General features: G+C 37.1%; 1 protein-coding gene across 5 annotated transcripts in view; it reads right to left on the reverse strand.

Moving 5' to 3' along the window:
* The window catches only part of WDFY3 (WD repeat and FYVE domain containing 3), a 296,048-nt gene extending 270,224 nt beyond the window's left edge, over nucleotides 1-25,824 (reverse strand). For all 5 annotated transcript variants that reach the window (XM_027853427.1, XM_027853425.1, XM_027853426.1 and 2 more), the window contains exon 1: nucleotides 25,644-25,824. In XM_027853427.1, the coding sequence (XP_027709228.1) occupies nucleotides 25,644-25,709 (66 nt within the window). In that variant the 5' untranslated portion in view covers nucleotides 25,710-25,824. The remainder of the gene's footprint in view (nucleotides 1-25,643) is intronic.
* Between the last annotated feature and the right edge of the window lie 113 nt (nucleotides 25,825-25,937).

Genomic DNA, 25,937 nt, shown 5'->3' on the forward strand with positions numbered 1-25,937 from the left:
CCTGACTCAATTGTTTGTATTGCAGTAATCGTGTTATAGAAATCTCAGGCAACTATCCATATCTAAAAGTATTACTATGGTTACATTTTTTTAAATTTCAGATGTATAAAATGAAACAATTTTTTTTTACAATCTTCTTATTGATTATGTACTCATCCATTAACGTATTATCTTAAAAAGACTGGTGATTCAACAGAGTTCACAATATCACAAGGAGTGACAGTTGTCTAAAATGCTGTCAGATTAAAACAGTTTAAGTTTTCAAAGGTACTGCAATAAATTAATTTTAAACAAAAAGAAAAAGCAAAATTAATTACCGGCCATGTTTGCTAATTGAAAGTATTAAAAAAGATAGAGGGATGCCTTCCTGGACTGAAAAAAAAGATGATAAAATAATGTCTTTTTTCCCTCCTTATTCTTTAAAGCCAATGCATTCATCCAGGCCTCATGTGGACTGCTCATTAACACCTGCACCAGGTGCAAAACCTCTTTCCTGCCCCCCACTTATTCACCTACTGCTTTTCTCCTATCCAGTACTCCTCTTCCTCTCCTCTACGCTCCACCCACTAACCAATCTGGGGCTAAGAAAAGAGAAAGCTTTAAGAACTGTAGGTCCAGACATGGGGCTGAAGAAAGGAAGGCCAGTAGAGGTTGTGAGGCTTTAGGGGCCAGCTTATCTCTACTTCTTTACTATAATATTCAAGAGTCAAAGGTCTTTCAAAATAAATTTGTTACCTGAGAGTTTGAAATACAGATTCTCAATAACAAAATTACTTAAGAGTATCTAAAGAAGTGCCACGGCATTGATGGGTAAAAGTTTGAGAACTATTTATTTGATAAGTGAATGGATCTGTGATAATAATAAGAGCTTCTTCCAATGACAGAGATCAAAATCCATCCATGGCCTCTCTCCTCGTGTGATTCTTGCTCTTGTTCTCCCATAAAACTTCCACAGGGACTCCGCTCCATTACTCAAGGTATTATTACTCCAGTTCTCATGATACTAAAATAATAAGAATAGGAAGAAAAGAGGGGTAGGGGATACCTGGAAAATAAACCACTTCAATAAAACTATGTTTTAAAAAATGGAAACCTTTATTGCAGAGATAAGCACAGAGTTATTAATAGCACTACACAATTTCCCTAAAAGCAATCCGTCCAAAATTCCTTCAAATCAGGACACAGCTCCCTGGGAACTACTACTTTAATTAAATACTAAGGTCATATTAGTTACAAAAATCCAAGAGAAATGGTATGAAGTAACAAAAACCAAAAGCAAACAGGTGAACTAACATTAGTAGTAGACATGATTCTTAGTTCTTCTGTCTCCTTAGCCCCTAGATTTATATATTTAATCCTAGTCTCTCCTGAGATCAATTAATCAGCAAGCATTTACTAAGTGCTTACAGCATCTGTCTTCAAGGAACTTAGGTTCTAATGGGGGAGAAAACACATATAAATGGGGCAGCCAGATGATTCAGTGAATAGAACACTGGGCTTGGAATCGGGAAGACTCATCTTCTTGAGTTCAAATCTGGCCTCAGACACTTCCAAGTAGTGTGACCCTGGGCAAGTCACTTCACCCTATTTGTCTCAGTTTCATTTCCTCATCCGTCAAGTGAGCTGGAGAAGGAAATGGAGACCTGCTCCAGCATCTTTGCCCAAGAAAACCCCAAAATGGGGTCACAAAGAGTAGGATAAGACTGAAGCAACTGAACAAAAACCTTCAAGGGGAAGGCACAAGCAACAAGGGGAAAGGGGTGGGGACTGGAGAAAGTCTCCTGCAAAAGGTCTCACATCCAAGATACATAAGATACTAATTCAAATATATAAGAATAAACAAAAGCCATTCCCCAATAGAAAAAAAAAAGTCTGAAAGATGAACAGGCTATTTCAAAGGAAGAAAGCTAAGTTATCAAATACGAAAAAAAAATGCTCTAAATCACTAATGATTAGAGAAGTGGAACTCTGAGATCCGACCTCAAACCCATCAAATTGGTAAAGATGATAAAAAAAGAAACAGACAAATATCAGAGTGGCTGATGATTTTTTAAAAAAAGCACACTACTTGCAGTGCTGAATGAAATTAAATAGGTGCAATCATTCTAGAAAGTAATCTGGAACTATGCCCCAAAAGTCAGCAACCTGTGCTTACCTTTTGATCCATCAATATCACCATTAGACCTGGAATTATTCCTGAGCAGAACAAAGAAAGAGAAAAAGGACCCACATGTATAAAGTTATTTACAGCACCTCTTGGTAGTAAAAAAAAAGAAAAAGAAAAAAGAAAAAAAAGAAAAAAAAAACTGGAAACTAACGGGACATCCTTCTACTAGCGAATGGCTAAACAAAGAATGGCATATGGATATACTCTATTTCTCCGTAAAAAAATGACAAAATGGATAGTGTCAGAAAAACATATGACTTAACTGCCAGAGTGCAGGGAGCAGAACCAGGAGATCAATATATATGATAATGACTATATTATTAAGAAGAAAACAACTCTGAAGCATTGGCATGTTTTGATCAATACAAGGATTAAACTTGATCCCAGAGGACTAATGATGAAACACACTGCCCATCTCTTGACAGAAAAGTGATGGATTCAAGAAGCAAAAAAAAGGCAATTGTTTTTGGACACAGTCAATGGTGGGATTTTGTTTTCCTTGAATAGGCATATCTCCTTGAATGCTTTAAGAATTATATTTTTCTACATTTTTCAGGGGAACAGGGATAGGGTAGCAAAAAAAAAAAAAAGGTTACTGAGATATCTTTTTAAAAATTGAGAGAAGAAAACAAAAGGGTAGGAGAAAAAAACAGAAAATAAGAGCAAGTTTGAAAGCTAAACATTGAATTTATTAACTACATAAAAAAGCAAGCTGTATATAATAGAGAGCTGTCTGATGTACATATAGAAATCTTGATTTTATTTCGTTTTTAGCATTTAGTAAAGTTCAGAATAAAAAATGATTTAGAAAAACAAATATTTCTGTTTTGCAAATCAAGCTGTCTTTTTCTTTTTTAAAAGTTGCAAAGTCAAGTCTAGTATCAGGCACTGCGCTATGCACTATAGCCACAAAAAATGACAAAAGACAGTCCCTACTTCAAAAGAGCTCACAGTCTAATGGGGGGAAACAACATGCAAACAAATATGGACAAAAAAAAAAGGATAAATTAGAAGTAGTCTCTGAAGAAAGGCACTAAGATTAATGACTGGCAAAGGTTTCTTATGGAAAGTGAGACTTTATCTGAGCCTCGAAGGAAATCAAGGAAGCTACGAGGCAGAGACTGGCAGAGAGTTGAGGAGTAAGGAGCAGCCAGTGAAAATGCTGGGAGCAGGTCAATGGAGTGTCTTATGAGAAATATCAAGGAGGCTAGTGTTACTGGATCAAAGAATACATCGAGAGAAGTAAGGTGCAAGAAGACTGGAAAGATAGGAAGAAGACAGGTTATGAAGGGCTTTAAAAGAGAAGTACAGAATTTTTTATCTGATCCTAAGGTTAACAGGGAGTCCCAGTAGCTTATTGAAGGGTTAGAGGGGAGATGTGGTCAGACCTGTACTTGTACTTTAAAAAGATCAATTTAGCAGCCAAGTGGAGAGTGGACTGGAAGAGCAAGAGACCTGAGGCAGAGACCAAGCAGCAGTATATGGCAACACCGGTGATAAGGGCTTGCCACTAGGGTGGTGGCAGTGTCACGAGACGCTGAGAAGGAAGAAATAACAGTATCTGACAACAGCCTGGGTGGTATTCTGAGAGCCTGGGTGATCAGGAAGACGATGGAGCATTTGACAGTAAGAGGGAAGTTAGGAAACGGGGAGGTTTTGTGGGGAAAATAAATTCAGGTCTGGACACGAGTTTAAGCTGTGTATGAGACATCTAGTTGGAGATGTCCAACTGACAGTTGGAACTTCAAGACTGGAGGTCAGGAGAAGGGTTTAGGGCTGGGCAAGTAGATCTGGAATGCACAGAAATGATAACTGGATTCATGGGAATCGATGAGATCACCAGGTAAACAGTATAGAAGAAGAGAAGAGGGCCCAGGACAAAGCCTTGAGGCATACTTATGGTTAGAGAGCATGATCCGCTCTCTTAAGATCCTGAAAAGATCTGACTGAGAAGGAATGGTCCTACAGGTGGGAGGAGAAGCAGGAGAGTATTGTCATGAAAGCCTAGAGAGAAGAGAGGATGACGGAGGGGGTAGAGAAAACAATTATGGATCTATCTCTTAACAGTTCCTTAAGAAAGCATTATTACTCATAATCTACCCAGCTTTGTGCCATTAGAACTAATGAATATTTATAAGGATCAAGGAGCTACATCTTTCTGTTGCTTTCAATATATGCATTTTCTCTCTGGATTTCCCAGTCTCAACTGTCAACACCTAAGGAAATATAAATATTGTATCTGTATTCCACCTTCATTACAAGAATATACTTATAATGGAACCAAGTTCTTTGCACACAAACCTACAGACCAGCAAGGAAGTTGCTAATGCAAAACAACTATTTATTCCTTGGTTTCTCCTCCCTAGAAGGTAACATATAACCTCAAAAATACATTATTCATAATATCCCATTGTGGATGCTAAAAGCATTAGTTCCCCTAGAAAAATGTGCTTTTATGAAAAGAGCTGTTAAAGCCCTTCAGCAGTTTATAGAAAATTCTCCAATAAGCATGAAAAAAATGAAAAAAAAGTAAAAAACCAGTGATCTCAGTGGCAAAAGTAAGGAAACCATCTAAAAGGGGAGTAACAAAAATTCAACTAATTAAATCTCAGTATAAATTATTTAGAAAAGTAGAAAAGGAAGGGAAAATGAAAGAGGAAAATAATGTTTTTATCACCACATAAACTTAGCCCAATTCTCAAAAGAATTTTTGTCTACCAATGTTTAAAAAAGAAACTTTACTGTTACGTGTTTCTCCATCTGTAAAAACAGGGAATTGTGCTATATAAATACTGAAATCCCTCCTAGCTCTAACAGTCTATGATCAAAAACCCTGCTAACTTCATTGGGATGAGTGACTAAGATACAAAATGTAAGTTAAAAATACCTTACCTTCAACCAGTTTGGAAATCCATCCGTTCAAGAAAGTCCCTTTAGGATTTTTACTAACACACTTGCATGTACAAACAGTCCATTCTACCCCATGATTTAAGAAAGCTTCTCTCTGTGCTATCATTCGATGAAATGCATCTATAAACAAGAAACTCCACCAAGGCTCTATAGGAGTAGACTTCTCCCTCAAGCAAAGCTAGGGCCAATAAAAGGTCAAAAAGCCTTAAAGACCAAAAATCAAGAAATAAGATAATACCATATTTCTTCACCAGTTAAAAGCCAAGAAGACCAAACAAAAGATTGAAAACAGTGAATAGATACAATGCGAAAAAGTAAGATGGACAATTAAATTATGCCGTCCTCATCTGAAGAATGGCTTCATGCTTTACATCATGTTGTTTCTCATTTCCCGGGAGAACCCAAACAAGCATGCACGGCTCAGGAGAGGGGAGCACACAAAGACCACAACTTCTCACCTTTATTTAGCTGTGGTATTTGTATTTTTGTGAGTATCAATGCCTATAAAAGGTACAAATGATCAATTACTTCTAAGGTCTCTTCCACATCTACACCAATGCCTAAGGCATAAATGTGTGAATTAGGTTATTTCAAAGTAATTTTACAATGGAGAAGGTTTCAAAGGTAGAAGAAACTATGTACAAACAAGACAAATTAGGAACATTCAACAGAAGGAAGGTACTAGAATTAAGGGAATGAGGAAAGGTATCTTACAGAGAAGGCAGGATTTTAGCTGAGACTTGAAGAGAAGACAACAGACCCAGATGAGGAAGGAGAGCATTCCAGGCATGGGGAAAAGACAACACAATGCTAGAAATCAGGAGGTGGGCTATCTTTTTCCAAGAACAGGAAGGAGGCCAGTGTCACTGGATTGAAGGGTACATGAGCCCTCCCTCGCACGAGGGATGAGGCTGGCTAGATGGCTAGACTGCTGCTCCCTCCCCCCCCAGCCATACATGTGTGTACACACACACACACACACACACACACACACACACTCGCATGCACGTGTGTTTCTACTTCCTTTGCAGGGCACAGATCTATAGGAATTACAGGACTTGCTTAAATTGAATGTTAAAATGCACGAGCATCTCATCACCGGTTCTGTACAAGCCAAGGGGAGAAGAAAGAAAAGACTATTTCTCTCCACCTGACTACATATTGATGGCTGACTGCATATACTATGAAGAGTCTTTGGAGACACTGCTAAAAACTTTAAAGGATCTCAGTGGGCCTAAGACCTGCATATGTTGTTATGAGCAATGAATTATGGGGGGAAATTCAGAAATAGAAAGTATTTTGAGCTCCTCCAGTAGGATTTTGACTTGGAAAAGATTCCTTTGGAGAAACACGATGAAGAATACCAGAGTGAAGATATTCATATTTTATACATCAGAAAGAAAAAATGAAATTACAGCATTGAAACCTTTCATCATTTTGTCCAAGTTTGCAACAATAAGCTAAATATGTGAATTGGGCTTATAAGAATAGCATGAAAAAGTTTTCATCACATATTTTCATGGCTTATCAGACACACTGGATTTGAACAATGCAAGTAGAAACATAGATGCTACTTTTAATTCATAGAAGAATTCTACCAAAAGTCAACCAATGTGACCTGCCAGCATTCCTAAAGATGGTGCATTCCCTGCATGTTGGATGAGACTGAATTGTAACCAGAGCTGTTGTTCGACCCAACATGAAATTCTGGGTTTTTTTTTTGTTTTTTGGGGGTTTTTTTTTAGGCAATTGGGGTTAAGTGACTTGCCCAGGATCACACAGCAAGTAAATGTCAAATGTTTGGTCTGAGGCTGGATTTGAACTCAGGTCCTCCTGACTTCAGGGCCAGTGCTCTATTCAGAAATTCTGTTTTAAAGACGTGGATCATGTGTTGGAAAAAATTATATGCTAAAAGAATAACTTGTCGTGCTTTCAAGAAACTGAAGAGCATTGATTTTTACTTCCTGAAGGGACAATTTTTCAGCCTCACGTCTGCACTTCAAATTGTATTCAATCTAGATAAATGTAAAAGAGGATCTCATGGGTTTGAGTTTTGTCCCTAATAAAGTCAGCAGTCTTTGTTTTACATATATTCTCTTTTCAATTACATTTTAAGATAGGTTTAATACTTTAAAATGTCTCCTTGGTTCAAAGACAAACTAAGCAGATTCACATTTATTTTATAAAAAAAATTTTTGTTATAAATTTGAGAAATATAAACCTTTTCTTATACAAGGAAGTACAAAAAAACAGGATTGTTTATAACACTGTGAAACTTGACTATGTTGATAATTATTTTTAAATATAAAACATGGTAGTTCCAACACTACCCTGCATGTCTGTGTCTGCTTCTGAAACTTCTTCTCTATTTTATGTACTTTTTTAATGTTTCATTAATGCTCTTTTCAGTTATTTTGTTTTTCTGATATCACTATCTCTCCATCTCCCCACTAATTAAAGTAATTAAATTTTTTTTAAAAAGAGTACATGAGAGGCAGTAAGGTAATAAAAAATGTGGGGGTGGGTGGGAGGAATGAGGATAGGTTATGAAGGGCTTTGAACACCAGAGGATTTTATATTTTATAATGGAGGTGATATGGAATCACAGGAGAGGTGTGTGTGTGTGTGTGTGTGTGTGTGTGTGTGTGTGTGTGTTTGTGTGTGTGTACATACGTACGTGTGTATACGTACGTACGTGTGTGTACAAGAGATATATGGTCAAGTCTGTGCTTTAGGAAGATCACTTTGACAGATGAGTGAAGGACGACCTGGAATAGGGAGAGATTTGTGGCAGGGAGACCAAGCAGCAGGATATTACAGCAGTCCAGATGTGACATAATGAGGGCCTGTACTGGGTGTGGTTGCACTGTTGGAAGAGAGAAGGCAAATAAAAGAGATGTTTGTCACAAAGATGGAAATGAAAGAACTTGGCATGATTGGATATGGTGGGGAGAGGGGGGTGGAAAAACAGAATGAAAAGTTAAGAATGACACCTAGGGTTGTGAACCTAGCTGACTAGGAGGAAGGCAGTACCCTCAACAATAAAGTCAGGAAGTCAGGAAAACATAAAGGTTTGGGAGGAAAGATAATGGGTTCAGTTTTGAACATATTGAGTTTCAGCTGTCTATAGATGTCCAATAAGCATTGGAGATGGGAGCGAATCTCAAGGTCAGTAGAGAGGTTAGGGATAGATAAAAAGATAGGAGAATCAACAACATGGAGATGATAACTGAATCCATAGGAACTGGTGCAATCAAGAGGGCCCAAGGCTGTACCCTGTGGCACAGTCTACTGTTATTGAGTGTGAGTTGGATGACGATCCAGCAAAGGAAACTAAAGAGTAGTTAGATAGACAGAAGAAAAACCAGGATAGTGTGGACATGAAAACCGAGAGAAAAAAGAATATCACGGAGAACAGGGTGATCGAAAATGTCAAAGGCTGCAGGAATGTCAAAGTGATGGAGAACTTGGAAAAAGCCAGTAGATTTGGCAATTAAGAGACCATTAGTAATTTTAGAAAAAGCAGTTTCAATTGAATTATAATGTCAGAAGCCAAACTGTAGAGAGTTAGGAAGAGAATGAGGGGAAAGAAAGTGGAAGCACTGATTACAGATGGCTTTCTCATGGAGTTTAGCCAACAAAAGGGAGGAGAAATATGGGACAATAGCTAGAAGGGATGGATCAAATGAGGATCTTATTTTGCACATAGGGGAGACATGGACAAATTTATAGGCAGTAGGAACACAATAAACAAGGAAGGATTGAAGATACATGAGTGAATGGGGACAACAGAGAGAGAAATCTGCCAGAGAAGATAGGATGGAATGGGATCATTATGAATGTAGAGAGAGGTTTGCCTTGGCAAGAAGGGCCACTTCTTCCTATGAGAAAAGAGCAAAAAAAGAGAAGGCGGCAAAAGGCACCTGGGAGATGTGAGCTGAGGAAGACAGTGGGAAGCTTTCAGAAAATGGCCTCAGTATTTTCAGTAAATGAGGCCAGGTTCTCAGCTGAGGGATTAGAGGTCATGTTGGGGATAAAAACAGGTTTTGGGGTTGCAAGGAAGAGGGAGAGCTGGAATGACAACAATTTGTGATCAGATAAGGGAGTTTCAGCATTTTTAAACATGGAGGTGGAGATTTGTGGATGAGGATAAGATCAAGATCTTTGTATGTGGCTGAGGTGGGGTGGAAGAGTAGGCTGTGAGAAATGAGTAAGAACTGGCAGGTTAGGGTCTTGTCTTTGACCAAGTATCAATATGTATGTTGAAGCCCCCTGGTATGAGGGTAGGAGTTAGAGAGGAAAGACTGTGAGCCAGGTACTGAATTCACTGAGGAAAGAAAGAGAGTGTCCTGGAGGTCTATAGACTACAGTCACCAGAACTTTAATTGGGCAGTAAATATGGATTGAGTGAATCTTGAAGGAGGAGACATAGAGAGGAAGGGGGTAGGGGGAGGGAGGGAGAGAGAGCTCGTCTGGAAGGGGCAATGGGGAGCAAAGAGTATTTCAACTCCCTGACCACAACTAGTGTGTCAGAAGGAATGAGTAAATGTGCCACCAATGGTGGAAGGGTGGCCAGGGAGATTGTGTTATCAGGAGGTAGCCAGGTCTCAGTGATCTCAGTGAGAAAGAGAAGATGAAAGGAGTGGGAACAGAAAACATTTTAGTTGTTTTCCATAATGGTTAAATCAAATTCACAGCTCCACCAACAGTATACTAGTACTGCCAAGCCTCCAAGACCCTCTCCAATAATTGTTTTGTGTCATCTTGCCAATCTGATTGGTATAAGGTGGAAACTCAAGAGTTTTTTCTAATGGTTGGTTAGTTTGTAATTGTCCATTTGAGAACTGCCTGTCAATACCCTTTGATTGCCTTATTTAATTAAATCAAATCTTCATATGTGATATAAAGACCATTATCTGAGAAATATGCTATGAAGATTTTTTCCAGATTGTTTTCCTTCTGATTCTAACTTCGTGATTAGCTCTAATATCTTGTTTACACATAGTTGTTTTCATGTTGTCTCCCCCAGTGGACTGTGAGCTCCAAGGACTGGCTTTTGTCTTTCTTTGCATCCCTAGCACTTAGCACAGTGCCTGGCACATGGCTGTCATTTAATAAATGCCTGCTGACTTAATGGGACTTTACTTGTTCAGAAGTTTTTAACTGTATATAATTAAAGTTGTTTATGTTGTATTTTATGATATTTATCCCTTACTTAGGTAAAAATTCTCCCCCCTGCCACAGTTGTGAAATATCTCCTTTCCTTGACCTCTTTTATGATATAACTCTTTATATTTAGGTCATGTTTCCATTTGGAGTTTATTATGGCACATGACTTAAGATACTATTCTAAAACTCATTTCTACAAGACTACTTTGCATGTTTCCCAGCAATTATTATCAAATGAGGGGGGGAATCCTAATTCTAGTATTTAGTGTCCCTGGGTTTATCACACACTACACTACTATGCTTGATTGCTTCTAGGTCTTGCTTACGTAATTGGTTCTACTTTTTTAACCAGTATCAAAACATTTTGATAATCATTGTTTTGGAGTATAATTTGAGATTTAGGACTTCTAGGACCTATCAGTCAATGCTGATGGTCAATGGACATTTATTAAATGCTTACTATGTGCCACATACTATCCTAAGTGCTAAGAATTAAAAAAAAAAAGGTAAAAAACAGTCCCTGCCCTCAAGGAACATGTATTCTAACGGGCAGAACAAAATGCTTCCTACATGATGTATACAGAGTAGATAGAAGGCAATGAGAAAAAGGAAGTCATTAGCATCTGGGGCTATAGGGAAAGGCCATTTGCCGAAGGGAGGATTTGAGCTGAGCCTTGAAAGAGGCCAGGGAAGCTAAAAAAACAAATTAAGGGAAGAGTATTCCAGGGATGGGAGAGAGAAGATACAAAGGTACTGAGAGGGAGATGGATCTCATGTTCAAAGAACTGCAAATGGGCCAGTGTTGCTAGATTATAGAATATGAGGTGGGGAGTAAACTGTAAGAAGACTTGAAAGACAGAGAAGAGCCACATTATAAAGAATTTTAAATACCAACCCAAGGACTTTATGTTTGACCATGGGGTGAAAGGGAGTCACTTGAGTTCACTGTGCAGGCAAATGAAATGGACAGACCTACACTTTAGAAAAAGAACTACGGCAGCTCAACAGAGGAAAGATCAGAATGAGCAGAGACACGAATCAAGGAGACCAGTTAGAAAACTGCTGCAGCAATAGCTAAGAAGAAAGCTGATAAGGGGGCTGGATTACACTCGCTGCTATTTGAGTGGAGGGAAGGAAACATCTAGGAGATGTAGTAAAGGCAGAAATGACCAGATCTGGATCCATACTGGACAAATGAGGCAAGAGTCGAGAGTAGAGGGCGACACCAAATTTCAAACACGGGGACGACAGGGACAATACAAGTGCTCCAGAAGACAACAACAGATGTTCTTAAGGGGAAAAGATTTGGTTGGAAACATAAACGAGTTCTATTTTGGACATGTTGATTTTGAGATGCCTACAGTTTTACAATGTCCGAAAGGCAGCTGGAAATGTCAGACTAAAACTCAGGAGACAGTAGAGCTAGGTCAGAGATCTGCAAAAAATTGACAATTGAGCCATGACAGCTGAGTCGAGCTAGATAATGTATTGCAAAAAAAAAAAAAAAAAAAAGCAGAAGACATTATTTTGAGGAACACTCATGGTCAGAGGTCATGACAGGGACAAGGAACCAGCAAAAAGATGCAGAAAGAGTACTAAAACAGAGAAAAAGAGAAGCAGGAGATAGCAACGTCCCAAAAACCTAGAGAAGGAAAGGGTAGGACAGTGATCAACCGTATCAAATACTGCAGAGGTCATGAAGGATGAAGATTGAGAAAAGGCATTAAAATACACAATTAGGGGATCATTGTTAATTCTGGAAAAGGCAAGTGCAGTTGAAGGATGAGGTCAGAAGCCAAACTGCAGAGGATATAAAATCAAGGGAGACAAGTGAAGTAACTGACTTTCACAAGGGGTTTGGTCATGAAAAGGAAGAGAGAAGAGGTACAGTACAACAGCTGGCAAAGGTGACTGGATTAAGTGAGAGATTTTTAAGGATGGGCTTGTTTACAGACAGGAGGGAAGGAAAAGCCAATACATAGGTAGATGGGGGGGCAGGGTGGAAGGGGGAGCAAGAGAGAGTGGTGGGGGCAATTTTCTAGAGAAGCTAAGAATGGAGGGGATCAAGGATGAAAAGAATGTCCATATCTTCACTTGGGATGTGAATAAATGAGGGGGAAAGGGGAAGCTCTCAGCAAATGTTTCCATTTTTTTTCAGCAAAGCATTCAACTGAGGGGCGAGAAAAGGTGTCATGAAAAGACTTGGGAGAACTGAAAATATTTGGAACTGACACTGTGGTGAGTGAGAGAGTGAATCAATTAGAAAGGACAAGAATGTCTGATGAGCTGCAGTGAGAGTCCAATAGGAATGAAGGAGGTAGATGATGGCAGTAGTCCCCTTCATTTCCAATTTTTTTTTCATTATTTCCCTTATAATTCTTGACCTTTTGCTTTTTGCAGAAATTTTCTGTTATTATTTTAGCTACCAATTAAACAATCACCATGTATGTGTAAACTACCTATCTGGTATCAAGCACTATGCTAGTCCTGGGGAGACAAGGAGAAGGCATGAAACAATCCCTAATCACAAAGAGCTCACATTCTAAAGGAGGAGAAAAGAAGTACGTCTGAAAATATACACAACTCAAAGTTTATCAATTCAAATCTATACAAAATAGTTAAATAGAAGGTAGTGTGGGAAAAGATGAAGACACTAGCAATTGGCAAGATCGTGACAGGTTTCACGCAGAAGACGGTGCTTGAGCTATCTTAAATCAAGAGATACTCCAAGAGGCAGAGATAATAGAGAGTGCACTTCAGGTATAAGGGACAGCCAATACAAAGGCATAAAGACAGAAGGTGGAGTTCGTTCATGTGACAGGACCAGAGAGAAGGTTAATTTGGCTGGATCAAAGAGGACACAAGGGTGATACAGTAGATAACATTCATTACGTGAAATTAAGAACTTCTGCACAAACAAAATTAATGCATCTAGGATAAAAAAGGGAAGCAGTTGAATAGAAAAACAATCTTTCTATCAAATTCCTCTGAGAAGTGCTTAGTTCCAAGATATTTAAACAATTAACAGATATACAAGCATATGTATTTGAGATTTTAAAAATTCCCCAATAGTCAAGTCATCCAAAAATATGAATAAACAGTTCTCAAAAAAATAGCAAACCATTAATAATCATATGAAAGAATGCTTCAAATTCCTAATAGTAAGAGAACTACAACTTAAAACAACCACTAGGTTTCACCTCACACTAAGAAACTGCCAAAGATGACAAAAGACAGGAATAGTCCATGTTGGAGAAGCCATGGGAAGACAGGCACACTAAATCATTGCTGGTAGAGCTGTGAATAAGTACAACCATTTTGGAAAACAATTTGTAACTATGCAAATAAAGAGACTAAGTTGCCCCATTCCTTTGATCCAGAGATTCCACTATTATCTCCCAATGAAGCCATTAATAAGAATAAAGCCTTCATACATGCCAAAATATTAAGTGCAGCACTTTTTATGGCAGCAAAGAAATGGAAGCAAAGTAAATGCTTATCTCTTGGGGAATGGCTAAACAAATTGAGGTACATGAATGTAATAAAATACTACTGAGCTGAAGAAATGATGAATGTGATGATACAAAGAAGTATAGAAAGATCTACTCTAACAGAATGACATAAGCAGAGTTGAGAAAATAATATACACAATGACTACAAGAATAGTCAAAAGTGAATGTTGCAAAATTACCAAGAAGTATGACTCAAAAGAATAGACAGGAAAAATCATCTCACCCCACCTCTTTTCTGAGGTGGGAGGCCCATGTGTTATACAATGCATGCATATTTTCACACTTTTTCAATGTACTGATCAATACAGTTTTTCCACTTTTTCTTTTTTTTTTTGTCTTTAAAATTCTGATTTCTTATATGGGATGGCTCTCATTTGGGGTGTGGGACAGAGGAGAAATACTGGGAGAAATTATGGTGGCATAAAAAAAGGCTGATATTAAAAAAAGGCTTTTTTTTTTTAAAAAAAGATTAAAGGAAAAAAGTATTAATCTCAGAAAATGAGATTATCCCCTAATTTCTCAGAATGAAAATAAATTAGGATTCTTACTTGTTCTGCTATTTCTTGGGTCCAGTTTGAAATTCTATTATTAGCTTCCTTTGATCTAATTATCATTTTGCTTTCATTATTCATACAACATTCTTCCTAATTTAATGATAAAGAAACAATCCAAATGCAGCAGAAAGAGATGGGAATTAGAGGTGATAACAGCTGTGTTCAAATCTCTCCTCTGCTTACCCTGATCCTCTGGATACCCCACCACTACCCCTGCATCCTCTGCAAAAGGAAAACACTGGACTAACCTCCCCTCCTGTTTTAAATCCTATGAAGTTATACTACCGAGTTCCAAAATTTGTTTTAAACCTGAATAGGGGACAAAGTAAATTACATAAAGTGGATCCTACTCTGTGTCATTTAGGAAAAATACGCAGCTGTAAATGCCAATTTGTTTCACTGAAATCTTTTATAGTCAAATTCTCCATTTCCAGGTGATAGATAAAATCTCTAACATGTCTTCCCAATGGCATTTACATTGCTGTGAAGTTTCTTGAGCACAGAAAGAAAAATGAAACAGTAAGTAAACAGGTCCTGGGTTCAAATCCTAAGTCTGCTACTTACTACCTACATGAAGTTCAAAACTCTCTATGTCTGTTTCCTCATTTGTAAAATGAGGGGAGAGGTGTGGATCAATGTTGCCACTGGGCTGAATGTTTAACATTTCTGGTTTGGATGACCTCAGAGGTCACTTCCCACTCTAAATCCATGATCTCATGACTTCTGAAACACATCCTTTCAGAGATGGACTTGTCACTATGGCTGTCAGGATGATAAACTCTCACCGCTATGTTCAATTCCTATCGCTATCCCTCAGTGAGTGGAGGCCTTGGTGAATTGAGATTTTTAAGTACTTGAAAATCAAAATTTGCATTTCCCTTGAAGAAAATCTCCCCAAAGTAAAAAGGTCTTCTCAGTGATCTTGCATATGATAAATATCTAGATAATCAGGTTGTACCAGAATATTTTTTTTCTTTTAAATGCTTTTTTCCTCAACATTAGAAAACAATCAGATGACACCAAAGCCTTCAGCAGACATTCAAATAAATTGTTCTGCAGCTTAAAAAAAAAAAAAAAGAAAAGAAAGACTATTTATAGTGAATGGTTGCAAAATAAATAAGTTCCCAGATTCTAGCACTTCATGACTTAGAGGATATGACAAATGCATCATCCATCTGCCTTTCAAAGAGAAGGAGCATTTTGTAGTGAACAGAGGGGCTGGCTTCAAAGACCAGAAGATCTGGATTGAAGTCCCATCCCTGACACATACTGGTTATGTGACTCTAAACAACCTCTCAGTGCCCCGGGCAATTAACTCCCTAAGACTTTTTGCTGAGAAGGTGCTACTTTTTAGTGGTTGAGGGAGTATCCTAACTTAGGAGTTCTACATATCAATGAAACTACTGGGCCAGTACCTAGCCTTATTTCAAACAAGAGACGACTATGGAATGTCACGTCAACACGCAGAAAATAATTACAAAACCAGGCATTATGTATCAACTCAGAACAAAAGTCTGAGCTCTGAAAAAAAAACATGAACTAATGACAAAGTCTGAAAAAGTATGAAAAGACTGAACACAGACTTGCTTGCCAACTTCTAAAAAAATTAGGACTGGCAACAGGGCAGAATTTAAAACAAAGGCCAACCAAGCAGGCCTGTTTGCCAGCACAGTCTCTCTCCTGCTTCTGTGCCCTTGCAGGTCCCTAATGGATTTTCTCCTCAGCAATCTTAGAATCTCTAGCCCCCTTCAAACACAATTAACCTTCTTCTCTATTCAGTCTTTCCTAATTATTCCCATTCTTCTCTTGGAATTATTTAGTACATGTGAAATTCTCTGCTTCTCATTCTCCCTCTCCCTCTGCACTGAAATCCCCAACCCTGTTCTCACTCCTCACTGTGACCTCCAACTCCTCCCCTCCCCGTTCTTTCCCAGGCCATCATTCCTGCCTGGCTCCCTCTCTTCCCTCCCCATCTGTATCACTTGGTGAACCAGTTCAGCTCTACCCAGACCTCTTCTCTTGCACCCCTTGCCTTATCAATCATCTGCCTTGGATCACTTCCATCATCTGATGACTTTGCTCCTACTCATGTGCTGCTGAAAAAAGTTGGAGAAAAATCACAAAACCATGCTGACTGTCTCCACTACAAATTTATGTAGTAAATCAGCAGTAGGCCTTGGGGATGACTGAATTGATGGCGGCAGTAAGGGTTTCTGGACCTCTCAACCCACAGACAGTAAGGGGGTCAGACAACTGGTCAGAAGGAAGTTACAGGGACCCTTTGCTGGCACCAAGGACAGGACTTTGTTGCACTGCCCATACTTAGATCTGGCTGCAGTCCTGAGTGCCAGTCCCAGGGTGATGAGGAGCACTAGCACACCAGAGCTTGTTGCCACAGGGGAGCTGGGACTCTGGTCACAGTCCCAGGGTAGAAAAGAGTATTTGTGGTTGCTCACAGACCAGAGCACAGGGCAGGAGAGTAGTAAACCCACCTCTCCTAAGATCATACTACCCTGGAAGAACTGAAAACTTACTCTCAGAATTAGCTCTGAAAACAGCTGCACAAAAAACCTGAAGCTTAGGACAGTATCCCCTCCCCTCCGGAAATAGAGTCCCACTTTAGCAAAAATCCAATGAAGAAAAGAATACCCTGAAAAGCAGAACTGGCCAAATGGAAAAAGATGCACAAAAATTCACTGAAAAGAAGAACTCCTTAAAAAGACAAATGGAAAAAGAGGTAGAAAAATTTAATGAAGAACCCCTTAAAAAGTAAAATTGGCCAAATGGAAAAAGAAGTACAAAAGCTCTCTGAAGATAATAATTGCTTAAAAATTAGAATTGGGCAAGTGGAAGATAGTGACTCCATGAGACATCAAGAAACAATCAAACAAAATTTTTAAAATGAAAAAATAGAAGAAAATGTGAAATATTTCACTGGAAAAACAAGTGACCTGGAAAACAGGTCCAGGAGAGATAATTTAAGAATTATTGGACTACCTGAAAGCCATGATCAAAAAGAGTCCAGATATCATCTTTCAAGAAATTTTTAAAGAAAAACTGCCCTAATATTCTAGAACCAGAGAGTAAAATAGAAATTGAAAGAATTTACCTCCTGAAAGAGATCCTCAAATGAAAAGCCCTGAGAATATTATGGACAAATTCCAGAACTCCCAGGTCAAGAAGAAAATACTGCAAACAGCCAAAAGAAACAATTCAAATACTGCAGAGCCACAGTCAAGATAACATAACAGTTAGCAGTTTCTACGTTAAAAGATCAGAGGGCTTGGAAGAAGATATTCCAGAAGGCAAAAGAGCTAGGATTCCAACCAAGAATCACCTACCCAGCAAAACAGAGTATAATCCGTCAGGGGGGAAAAAAATGGATGTTTAATGAAATATAGGACTTTCAAGCATATCTGATGAAAAGACCAGAGCTGAATAGAAAATGTGACTTTCAAATACAAGATTCAAGAGCAGCATAAAAGGGTAAACAGGAAAGAGAAATCATAAGGGATTCAATAACATTAAATTGTTTACATTCATACATGGGAAAATGATACTTCTTAACTCCTACAAACTTTCTCATTATTAGGGCAGTTAGAAGGAGTATATATAGACAGAGGGCATGAGTTTGAGTTGAATATGATGGTATGATTATCAAAAAAAACAAAATTAAGGGGTAAAAAAGAGGAATACACCGGGAGAACGGGAAAGGGAGAAATAGAATGGGGTAAATTATCTCACATAAAAGAGGCACAAAAGAGCTTTTACAGTGGAGGGGGAAATGGGGGAAGTAGGAAGGGAACACATGAACCTTACTCTCATCAGAACTGGCTCAAAGAGAGAATAACATACACACTCAGTTGTGTATAGAAATCTACCTCACCCTACAGGAAAGTAGGAAGGGAAGGGAATAAGAGAGGGAGGGGCTGAGAGGAGGGAGGCCATACTGGGGGAGGTAAAAATCAGAAACACTTTTGAGAATAGACAGGGTGACAGAAGAGAGAGAATATGCTAAATGGGGAAAATAGGATGGAGAGAAATAGTAATCATAACTGTGAAAAAATTTTACAGCAAGTTTCTCTGATAAAGATCTCATTTCTCAACTATATGGAGGCATCAAATATAGAAATAAGAGCCATCCTTCAATTGATAAATGGTCAAAGGATATGAACAGGCAGTTTTCAGATAAGGTAATCAAAGCCATCTGTAGTCATATGAAAAAAAAAAACACTCTAAATCATTTTTGATTAGACAAATTCAAATTAAAACAATTCTGAAGTACCACCTCACACCTGTCAGATTGGCTAATATGACAGAAAAAGAAAATGACAAATGTTGAAGGGGATGTGGGAAAATTGAGACACTAATGCACTGCTGGTGAAGTTGTATGCTGATTCAACTATTCTGTAGGGCAGTTTGGAACTATGCTCAAAGTACTACAAAACCACATATACCCTCTGACCTAGCAATACCATTCCTAGGCCTAAATCCCAAAGAGATTACCAAAAAAAAAGAGGAAAAGGACTTATATGTACAAAACTATTTATAGTAGTTTTTAGTGGTGGCAAAGAATTGGAAATTGAGAGAATGTCTATTAATTGGGGAATGGGTGAATAAGTTGTGGTATGTGATTGTGATGGAATACTTCTGTGCTATAAGAAATGACAAGCAGGATGCTCTCAGAAAAACCTGGATAGACTTATATGAACAGATGCAAAGTGAAATGAGCAAAACCAGGAAAACATTGTACACAATAACAGCAATATTGTACGATGATTAACTGTGAATGACTTAGCTGTTCTCAGCAAAACAGTTATCCAAGACAATTCTGAAGGACTTATGGTGAAAAATACTATCCATATCTAGAGAAAGAATTAATTCAGTTTGAATGCAGATTGAAGCATACCTTTTTTTTTTTTTTTACTTTTTCTTTTTTTGGTCTGTGTTTTCTTTCACCACATGATTAACATGGAAATATGTTTTGCATGACTGTATATGTATAAACTATATCAAATTGACTGCCTCCTCAATGAGAGAGAGAAAGAGGAAGATAACTTGGAACTTAAAAAATCCAAAAAACCAAATGTTAAAAATTGTTTTTATGTGGAATTGGGAAAAAAATAAAACATTAAATTGAAATTAAAAAAAAAAAGAATGGAGGAATGAGAGTAAGAGGGAGGAAAATACCAGAGAGAGAATACTTCCTGATCTCAAAGGGAGAGGGCAAAAAGGGAGTGCTGAACTAAAAGGAAAATATAAAATAAAAGCCAAACAGCTCTTCAAGCACTAATTACAAATATAAGCCTTCCATACAATTTGAACTCATTTCATACTAATATATAGGCAAACAAGTAAGAGACTACATAGATGTTTTCGTTTTTAATAAGATTTTTTTTTTATAAAAAAGACCTTTCTATGAAACTTTGTTTTAAAAACCAGTATAATAAAATGAAGAATGAAGTCTTGGCAAAACTGTGACCATATGGGGACAGAGCATAAGACACTTCTATATTATTCTGAAATACACTGGCTTTTTCATATCATCATATTCTAGAGAGTATTTGAGCCAAAAAAAAAAATTGGCATTTTTCTTAGTAATAACAATTAAAAAAAACACTTCCCTCTGAAATGTATTCATGTGATGGAAATTTCTGAAAAATTAAGCACTGTGAATAAATGAATGCAAAGTCCTCAAAAATTTATATTGTGATCCAGAAAGATAAAATTATTGTATTTTATGAAAAATTTAATGCTGTGAGTAACTTGTAGAATAATATTTTTGATACATTTCCCAATTTTAAAAATAGCTGTACTGAAAGTGAAGGACTTCTGGTCACTCCAGCAAAAACCTAAAAATAGCAGCAGACCAAAATAATGATCAAAAAATCCAAAGAGCAACTACAATGAAGACCTTCATCTTAAGCAGAAATGTTCAAGAAGGCAGCCAAAATTCCCCAAAGAATACTAGAGGAGACTTAGGAGTTTGCCGGCCCAGTCAGAGATCAACCAGACAACTAGATTCTGCAACTCCAGAGACGGAAAGATGGGAGGCTCAGAAGAGGAAGCTCCCAAGTGACTGAAATGTCTTATCACTTGGACCTTGGTTGTAGCATGGAGTACAAGAGATCAGGACAGCACTTCTCAGATTGAGACACCCCAAGCCACCAGAGAGCCATGGCATTCAGTCCTAACACACAAATTACACAGACCTTGAAGATTCAGCCCTCTGAACTTCAAAGATCCCACCCTCTGAACTTCAAAGATCCCAGGGGGAATCTTATCTGTAACTCTAACTTACCAGAACTCAGATCAGACATTTGCTAAAAGATGTATGTCAGTGCAAAACTCAAGTCAAGACTAAGCAGGGCCAACCATCCACTCAAAAGTGAAAGAAGGGGAAAGCTTAGGTTTGGCACAAATTCAAAATCCAAAATTCAAAATTGGTTTGGCTCCAATTCAAAATCAAAGGCTGGAAATATGAATAAACAGAACAAATCATCAGATAGGATAAAGAATTTTTTAGATTCAGAGACACCCAAAAATCTAACCCAGAAGAAGAAATTCCACAATCACCACAAGTGGAAACTCAGAGGAAAAGAAGGGTTGGCCACAAGTACTCCAAGAATACCCAAGGGAAAAAAATTAATCTAGAGATAAAAAATGGATTTAAAGCTATGGTAAATCTTACCCAAGTAACAGACTCTTTGAAAACTGGAATAAAACAAAAAGAAATAGACAACTCCAAGAAATGAAAAACATATACACACAGAGTTTAAAGACTGAAAGAAGAATATCAAGTATCTCCTATCAAAAACAAATGACCTAGAAAACAGGGAAAAGAGTCTAAGCATCATCAAACGTCCTGAAAACCATGACCAAAAAAAAAGCATGAATACTCTATTTCAAGACATTATAAATGAAAACTTCCCAGATCTATTAGAACAGAGGACAAAGTAAAAATATAAAGAGCCCACTGATCACCTCTAAAAGGAAAACTACCAGCTACATTATAACCAAACTCAGAACTTCCAGGTCAAAGAAAAAATAGGGTATAAAAGGAGGGGAAAAAAAGAAAGAAAGAGAGTTCAAGTACCAAGGAACTACAGTCAGGATCACATATGACTTTGGAAGTTTTGACTGGAAACAATTAAAGATCTTAAAAATAAAACATTCCAAAAGGCAAAAAGATAAAGGCTTAAACCAAGACTACCTTACTCAGCAAAACTAAGTATAATGTTATAGAGCCCTTTAGTGAAATAAAAGGCCTTAAAGCATTCCCGAAAAAAAGACTAGCACTATATTAGGATGTTAGTATGTTACCATTAAGTGTCAAAAAAAAAAACCACACCACAAAACAAACAACAAAAAACAAAACAAAACAAAACAACTCTAGTGGAAGTGGCTATACAAAGATAAAGTACTAATTCTAATAGGGGGTGAAGAAACAAGTTATCTCTTCAAAAACTCAATGTCTACAAAGGTCAAAGGCAAAGTTAAACAGCATTTTGGGTGAATTTTCTCCATTTTGATGAATTTAAGAGAGGAAAGAGAAAAAGGGACTACGTTGGGGAGGACAGGAGGAAAAGGAGGATAGAAAATGCTATTTTTCATAACTGAGGTGTGCAAAACGAGCAAACAAACACAGCAGAAGGGGTAAGAGGAGGGGGCATCACCTGAACCTCGCTCTTATCACACCTGGATAAAGAAAGGTTGAATGTGCACACTCTCCCTTGTGCACATCACACACAAACACACACATAAACTGTTGTATAGAAAAGAAGAACTGGGTATAGAAAATCATCAAACTCAAAAGGGAAATAGGAAGGGACTGAGCAGGTGAGATTAAGAGGGAAGATAATAAAAAAGGCATTTTCACAAATAAAAAAAACTTCAATTTTCAAGAGAAGCTTCAACTTTTCAACTTTAGATCCTGAAAAGATGGTTTAAAAGAAATGGCAAAAAGCACTGATCAAGGTCAAGGTGAGGGGAACACGAGAGGCAGGGCACCAGAAGCAGAACTTCTCCATTACAGAAAACGGTGATTACATTCCTTGTCTTTCATCCCCTTCTTCTTTGTAAAATGAGGGGTAAAGTGAGGAAAAAGTTTAAAACAATATGATGAAGGGAAAAATTAACAATCATAGTAAACTTGAAAGGGATGAATCCATCCATAAAATAAAACCCAATAAAAAGGAATAAAATCTTACAATTTATTCTGCACAAGAAACATACCTGAAGCATAAAAATTCACATGAACTCAAGGGGCTCAAAAAAGCAGAGGTAGCAATCACAGTCTCAAACAAAGTAACAGTAAAACAGACATGGTTAAAACAGGTCAATTATACCAAGCTGAAAGATACCCTAGAATATTAAATAATATCAATATTTAATATACAGGCACCAAATGGCACAAAACCTAAATATTTAAAAGAAAACTCTGTAGAATTATATAGACAGTACAACTACAATAGGTGGGAACATCAATGTACCCTTTTGAAAACTAGACAAATCTAACAAAAAGATAAGCAAAAAAAAAAGTCTGATAGAATTTTAGAAAAGTTAGGATACTCAGTAATGACCAAGTGGGAATTAAAATGACTACAATGGATTTCTGCTTTGTATAGCCCCTTTACACAAACTGATGAGAAAATAAAAATATTAAACACATCTTTTACTGACCACAACACAATAAAAATTATATTCAGTAGGAAGCCATTAAAGAAAGGATTCAAACTTAATTGGTGATTAATTTAAATAGTAAGTCTTTATTGCTATAGCTAGGGTCTTCGTGCTTATAAAATATTAGAATATTAGAAAGATTTACTTCCATATGTTGTGTACCAAATCTGTTCCACTGATCAATCTATTTCTGAACTAGTACAAAATTGGTTTAATAATTGCTGCTTTGTAGTACATGGTTTGAAATCTGGCACTGCTGGGCTCCTTTGGTTCCCATTTCTTTGCATTATTTCTCAAGGGTCTTGTCATTATTTTCCTCCATATGAAATTCATTAGTATTTTTTCTAGTTATCTAAAGTAATTCTTTGGTAGTTTGATTGGTATGGTACTGAGTATGTCAATTAATCCAGGTATTACTGTCATTTTTATTATGTTGGTTTGTCCTTCCTGTGAATAATTAATATTTTCCCAAACATTTAGGTCTATCTTATTTCTGTAAACAGTTGTTTGTAATTGCATTTTTAGAGTTCTTGTGTCTATTTAGTAATCTAAAATAGAATTTCTCCTCCTATCTCTTCCTGCTGGGTTTTATTGGTATTATATAGAAATGCTAATGATCTGTGTGGATTTATTTTATATCGTGCAAACTTGCTGAATTTATTGAGTCCATTAATTTTTAGCTGTCTTTAGAGTTCTTTAAGTACACCATCATATCATCTGCAAAAAGCACTCATTTTGTTCTTTTACACCTATTTTTATTTTTTACAATTTTATTTTTCTTGTCTTAGTGCTGTAGCTAACGTTTGTAGTGCTATATCAAATTGAAGTGGTAACAAGGGGCATTCTTGTTTCACCATTAAATTTATTGGAAAGGATTCAGATTTATCTCCATTACAAGAGTAACGCTTGGTTTAGACATATACTATTTGTAATTTAAAGAAAGATACATTTATTCCTAATTTTTCTAGTGGTGTTTTTTTTTTCAACAGATATTGGTGTTGGATTTTATCAAAAGCTTTTTCTGTATCTGTTAATATTTACTGATTTTGGTAAGTTTATAGTTTTCCTAAAATTAAACCAACCCTGCCTTCCCGGTATAAATCCAATCTGGTCATATTGTACAATCTTTGGGAAAATCAGAAATCAGTTTGTGGAAGAAATTAGATTTAGAACAACACCTCACACTTTATACAAAGATAAGCTACAAATGAGTGTATGACCATACATATAAAAGGTCACATAAGCAAATTAGAGAAACATAGGGAAAAATTACCCATCAGATTTACAGATAAAAGTTCATGACCAAATAAAGAATAAAGAGGATCACGGAAGATAAAATGGATAATTTTGACCACATAAAACATAAAATTTAAAAGTATTTACATAAACAAATCTAATATAGCTAAGATTAAAAGGCAAACAACTGGAAGAAAAATCTTTCCAACAATTTTTTCTGATAGAGATCTGATTTCCAAGATATATAAGGAACTGATTCAAACATAAGAACAAGAGCCATTCACCAACAGAAAAACAGATCGGAAGCAGTTCTTAAAGGAAGAAATTCAAGCAATCAACAGTCATAGGAAAATCTCTAATAAGGGAAATACGAATTAAAACAACTCTAAATTCCACCTTCTGCCCATTAGGTTGGCCAAGATGACAAAAAAAGAAAACAGTAATTATGGGAAGACAAACAAGAGGAAAGGCACACTGATGCACTGTTGGCGGAGCTATGAATTGGTTCAGCTATTCAAGAACTATGCCCAATGGCTTACAGCCCCAAAAGATTAGAGTGAAAGGATCTATATGAACAAAAATATTTACAGCATTTTTTTTGTAAGAAAGAATGGGAAGTTAAGGTGTGCCCGTCAATTGTGTAATATCTGAACAAATTATGGTATATGCATATAACGAAATATTACTGAAAAAATGGACAATTTCAGAAAAATGTGAGAAGCCTTGTATGAATTACCATAGAAAGAAGTGAGCAGCATGAGATAACAATTTACGGACTAACCTTTAACACTGTAGAGAAAAATAACTCTGAAAGACTTAAGAACTCTGATCAATTCAATGATGAGCCATGACTAGACAACGAATGATGAAACATGCTAGTACATCTCCGGAGAGAGAGAGAGTTTGAGAGAGAGTTTGTGAAGTTAAGGGAGCAGGGAGAGAAGGAAGATATCAATTGCACCTCTCCTGCCCCCCCAACCCCACCCCCCCCCAAAAAAACATAGGGGAGAGAAGAAAGCAAAGATCATTGGAGCATTTTTTTTTAATTCAAAGAAGGAAATAGAAGAAAGTACAGAAGGAAATACCAGCAGGACGGCTTTGAAAGTTACATGTTCAATTTATTATATACCTTAAAAAAACAAAACAAGGCCAGGATCAAAGAAACAAGCTGTACAAAGATTCAGAGTCTCATATTTTTTCTATTCTATTTTGTATATGAAAATGTTCATGTTATTTAGTATTTGGAATAAAAAAAGCATTTAAACAAATAAAATAAAAGGAAGTAAATATCTGCTTAACCTGATTACAAATCACCTGACTCATTTCTGAAAGCAATTCTCATTTTAAAGCCTTGGATATTTCTAAATATCATAAATGAACTCATTTGCCACAGACAAACACACTCGGACTTACTCCAACTAGACAAGTTTTAACAAACTGCCCTTCATCTTTGACTTTTTCCTCTTGCCATCTTGCCATCTTCTTTACACAGACACTTGGATCTCTCCCAGAAGATACTGCTTCCCTGGCAATCTTCTCCAGCACACACTGGGTCAGAAGAAATCATCATGCTTATTGTCCCCTTACTGCCGCTTTCACACCTTCCCCCCTTTGCTTGGGTCAATCACTCAGCAACCTCACTTCCTTTAACATTTATCTCTATCTAAAAATATCGCCCAATCTAGATCTTGGCAGCAGTTATCTGCC

This window comes from Vombatus ursinus, unplaced genomic scaffold (assembly GCF_900497805.2).
Source record: "Vombatus ursinus unplaced genomic scaffold, bare-nosed wombat genome assembly UNPS02009975.1, whole genome shotgun sequence".
NCBI classification, from domain to species: Eukaryota; Metazoa; Chordata; class Mammalia; order Diprotodontia; family Vombatidae; genus Vombatus; species Vombatus ursinus.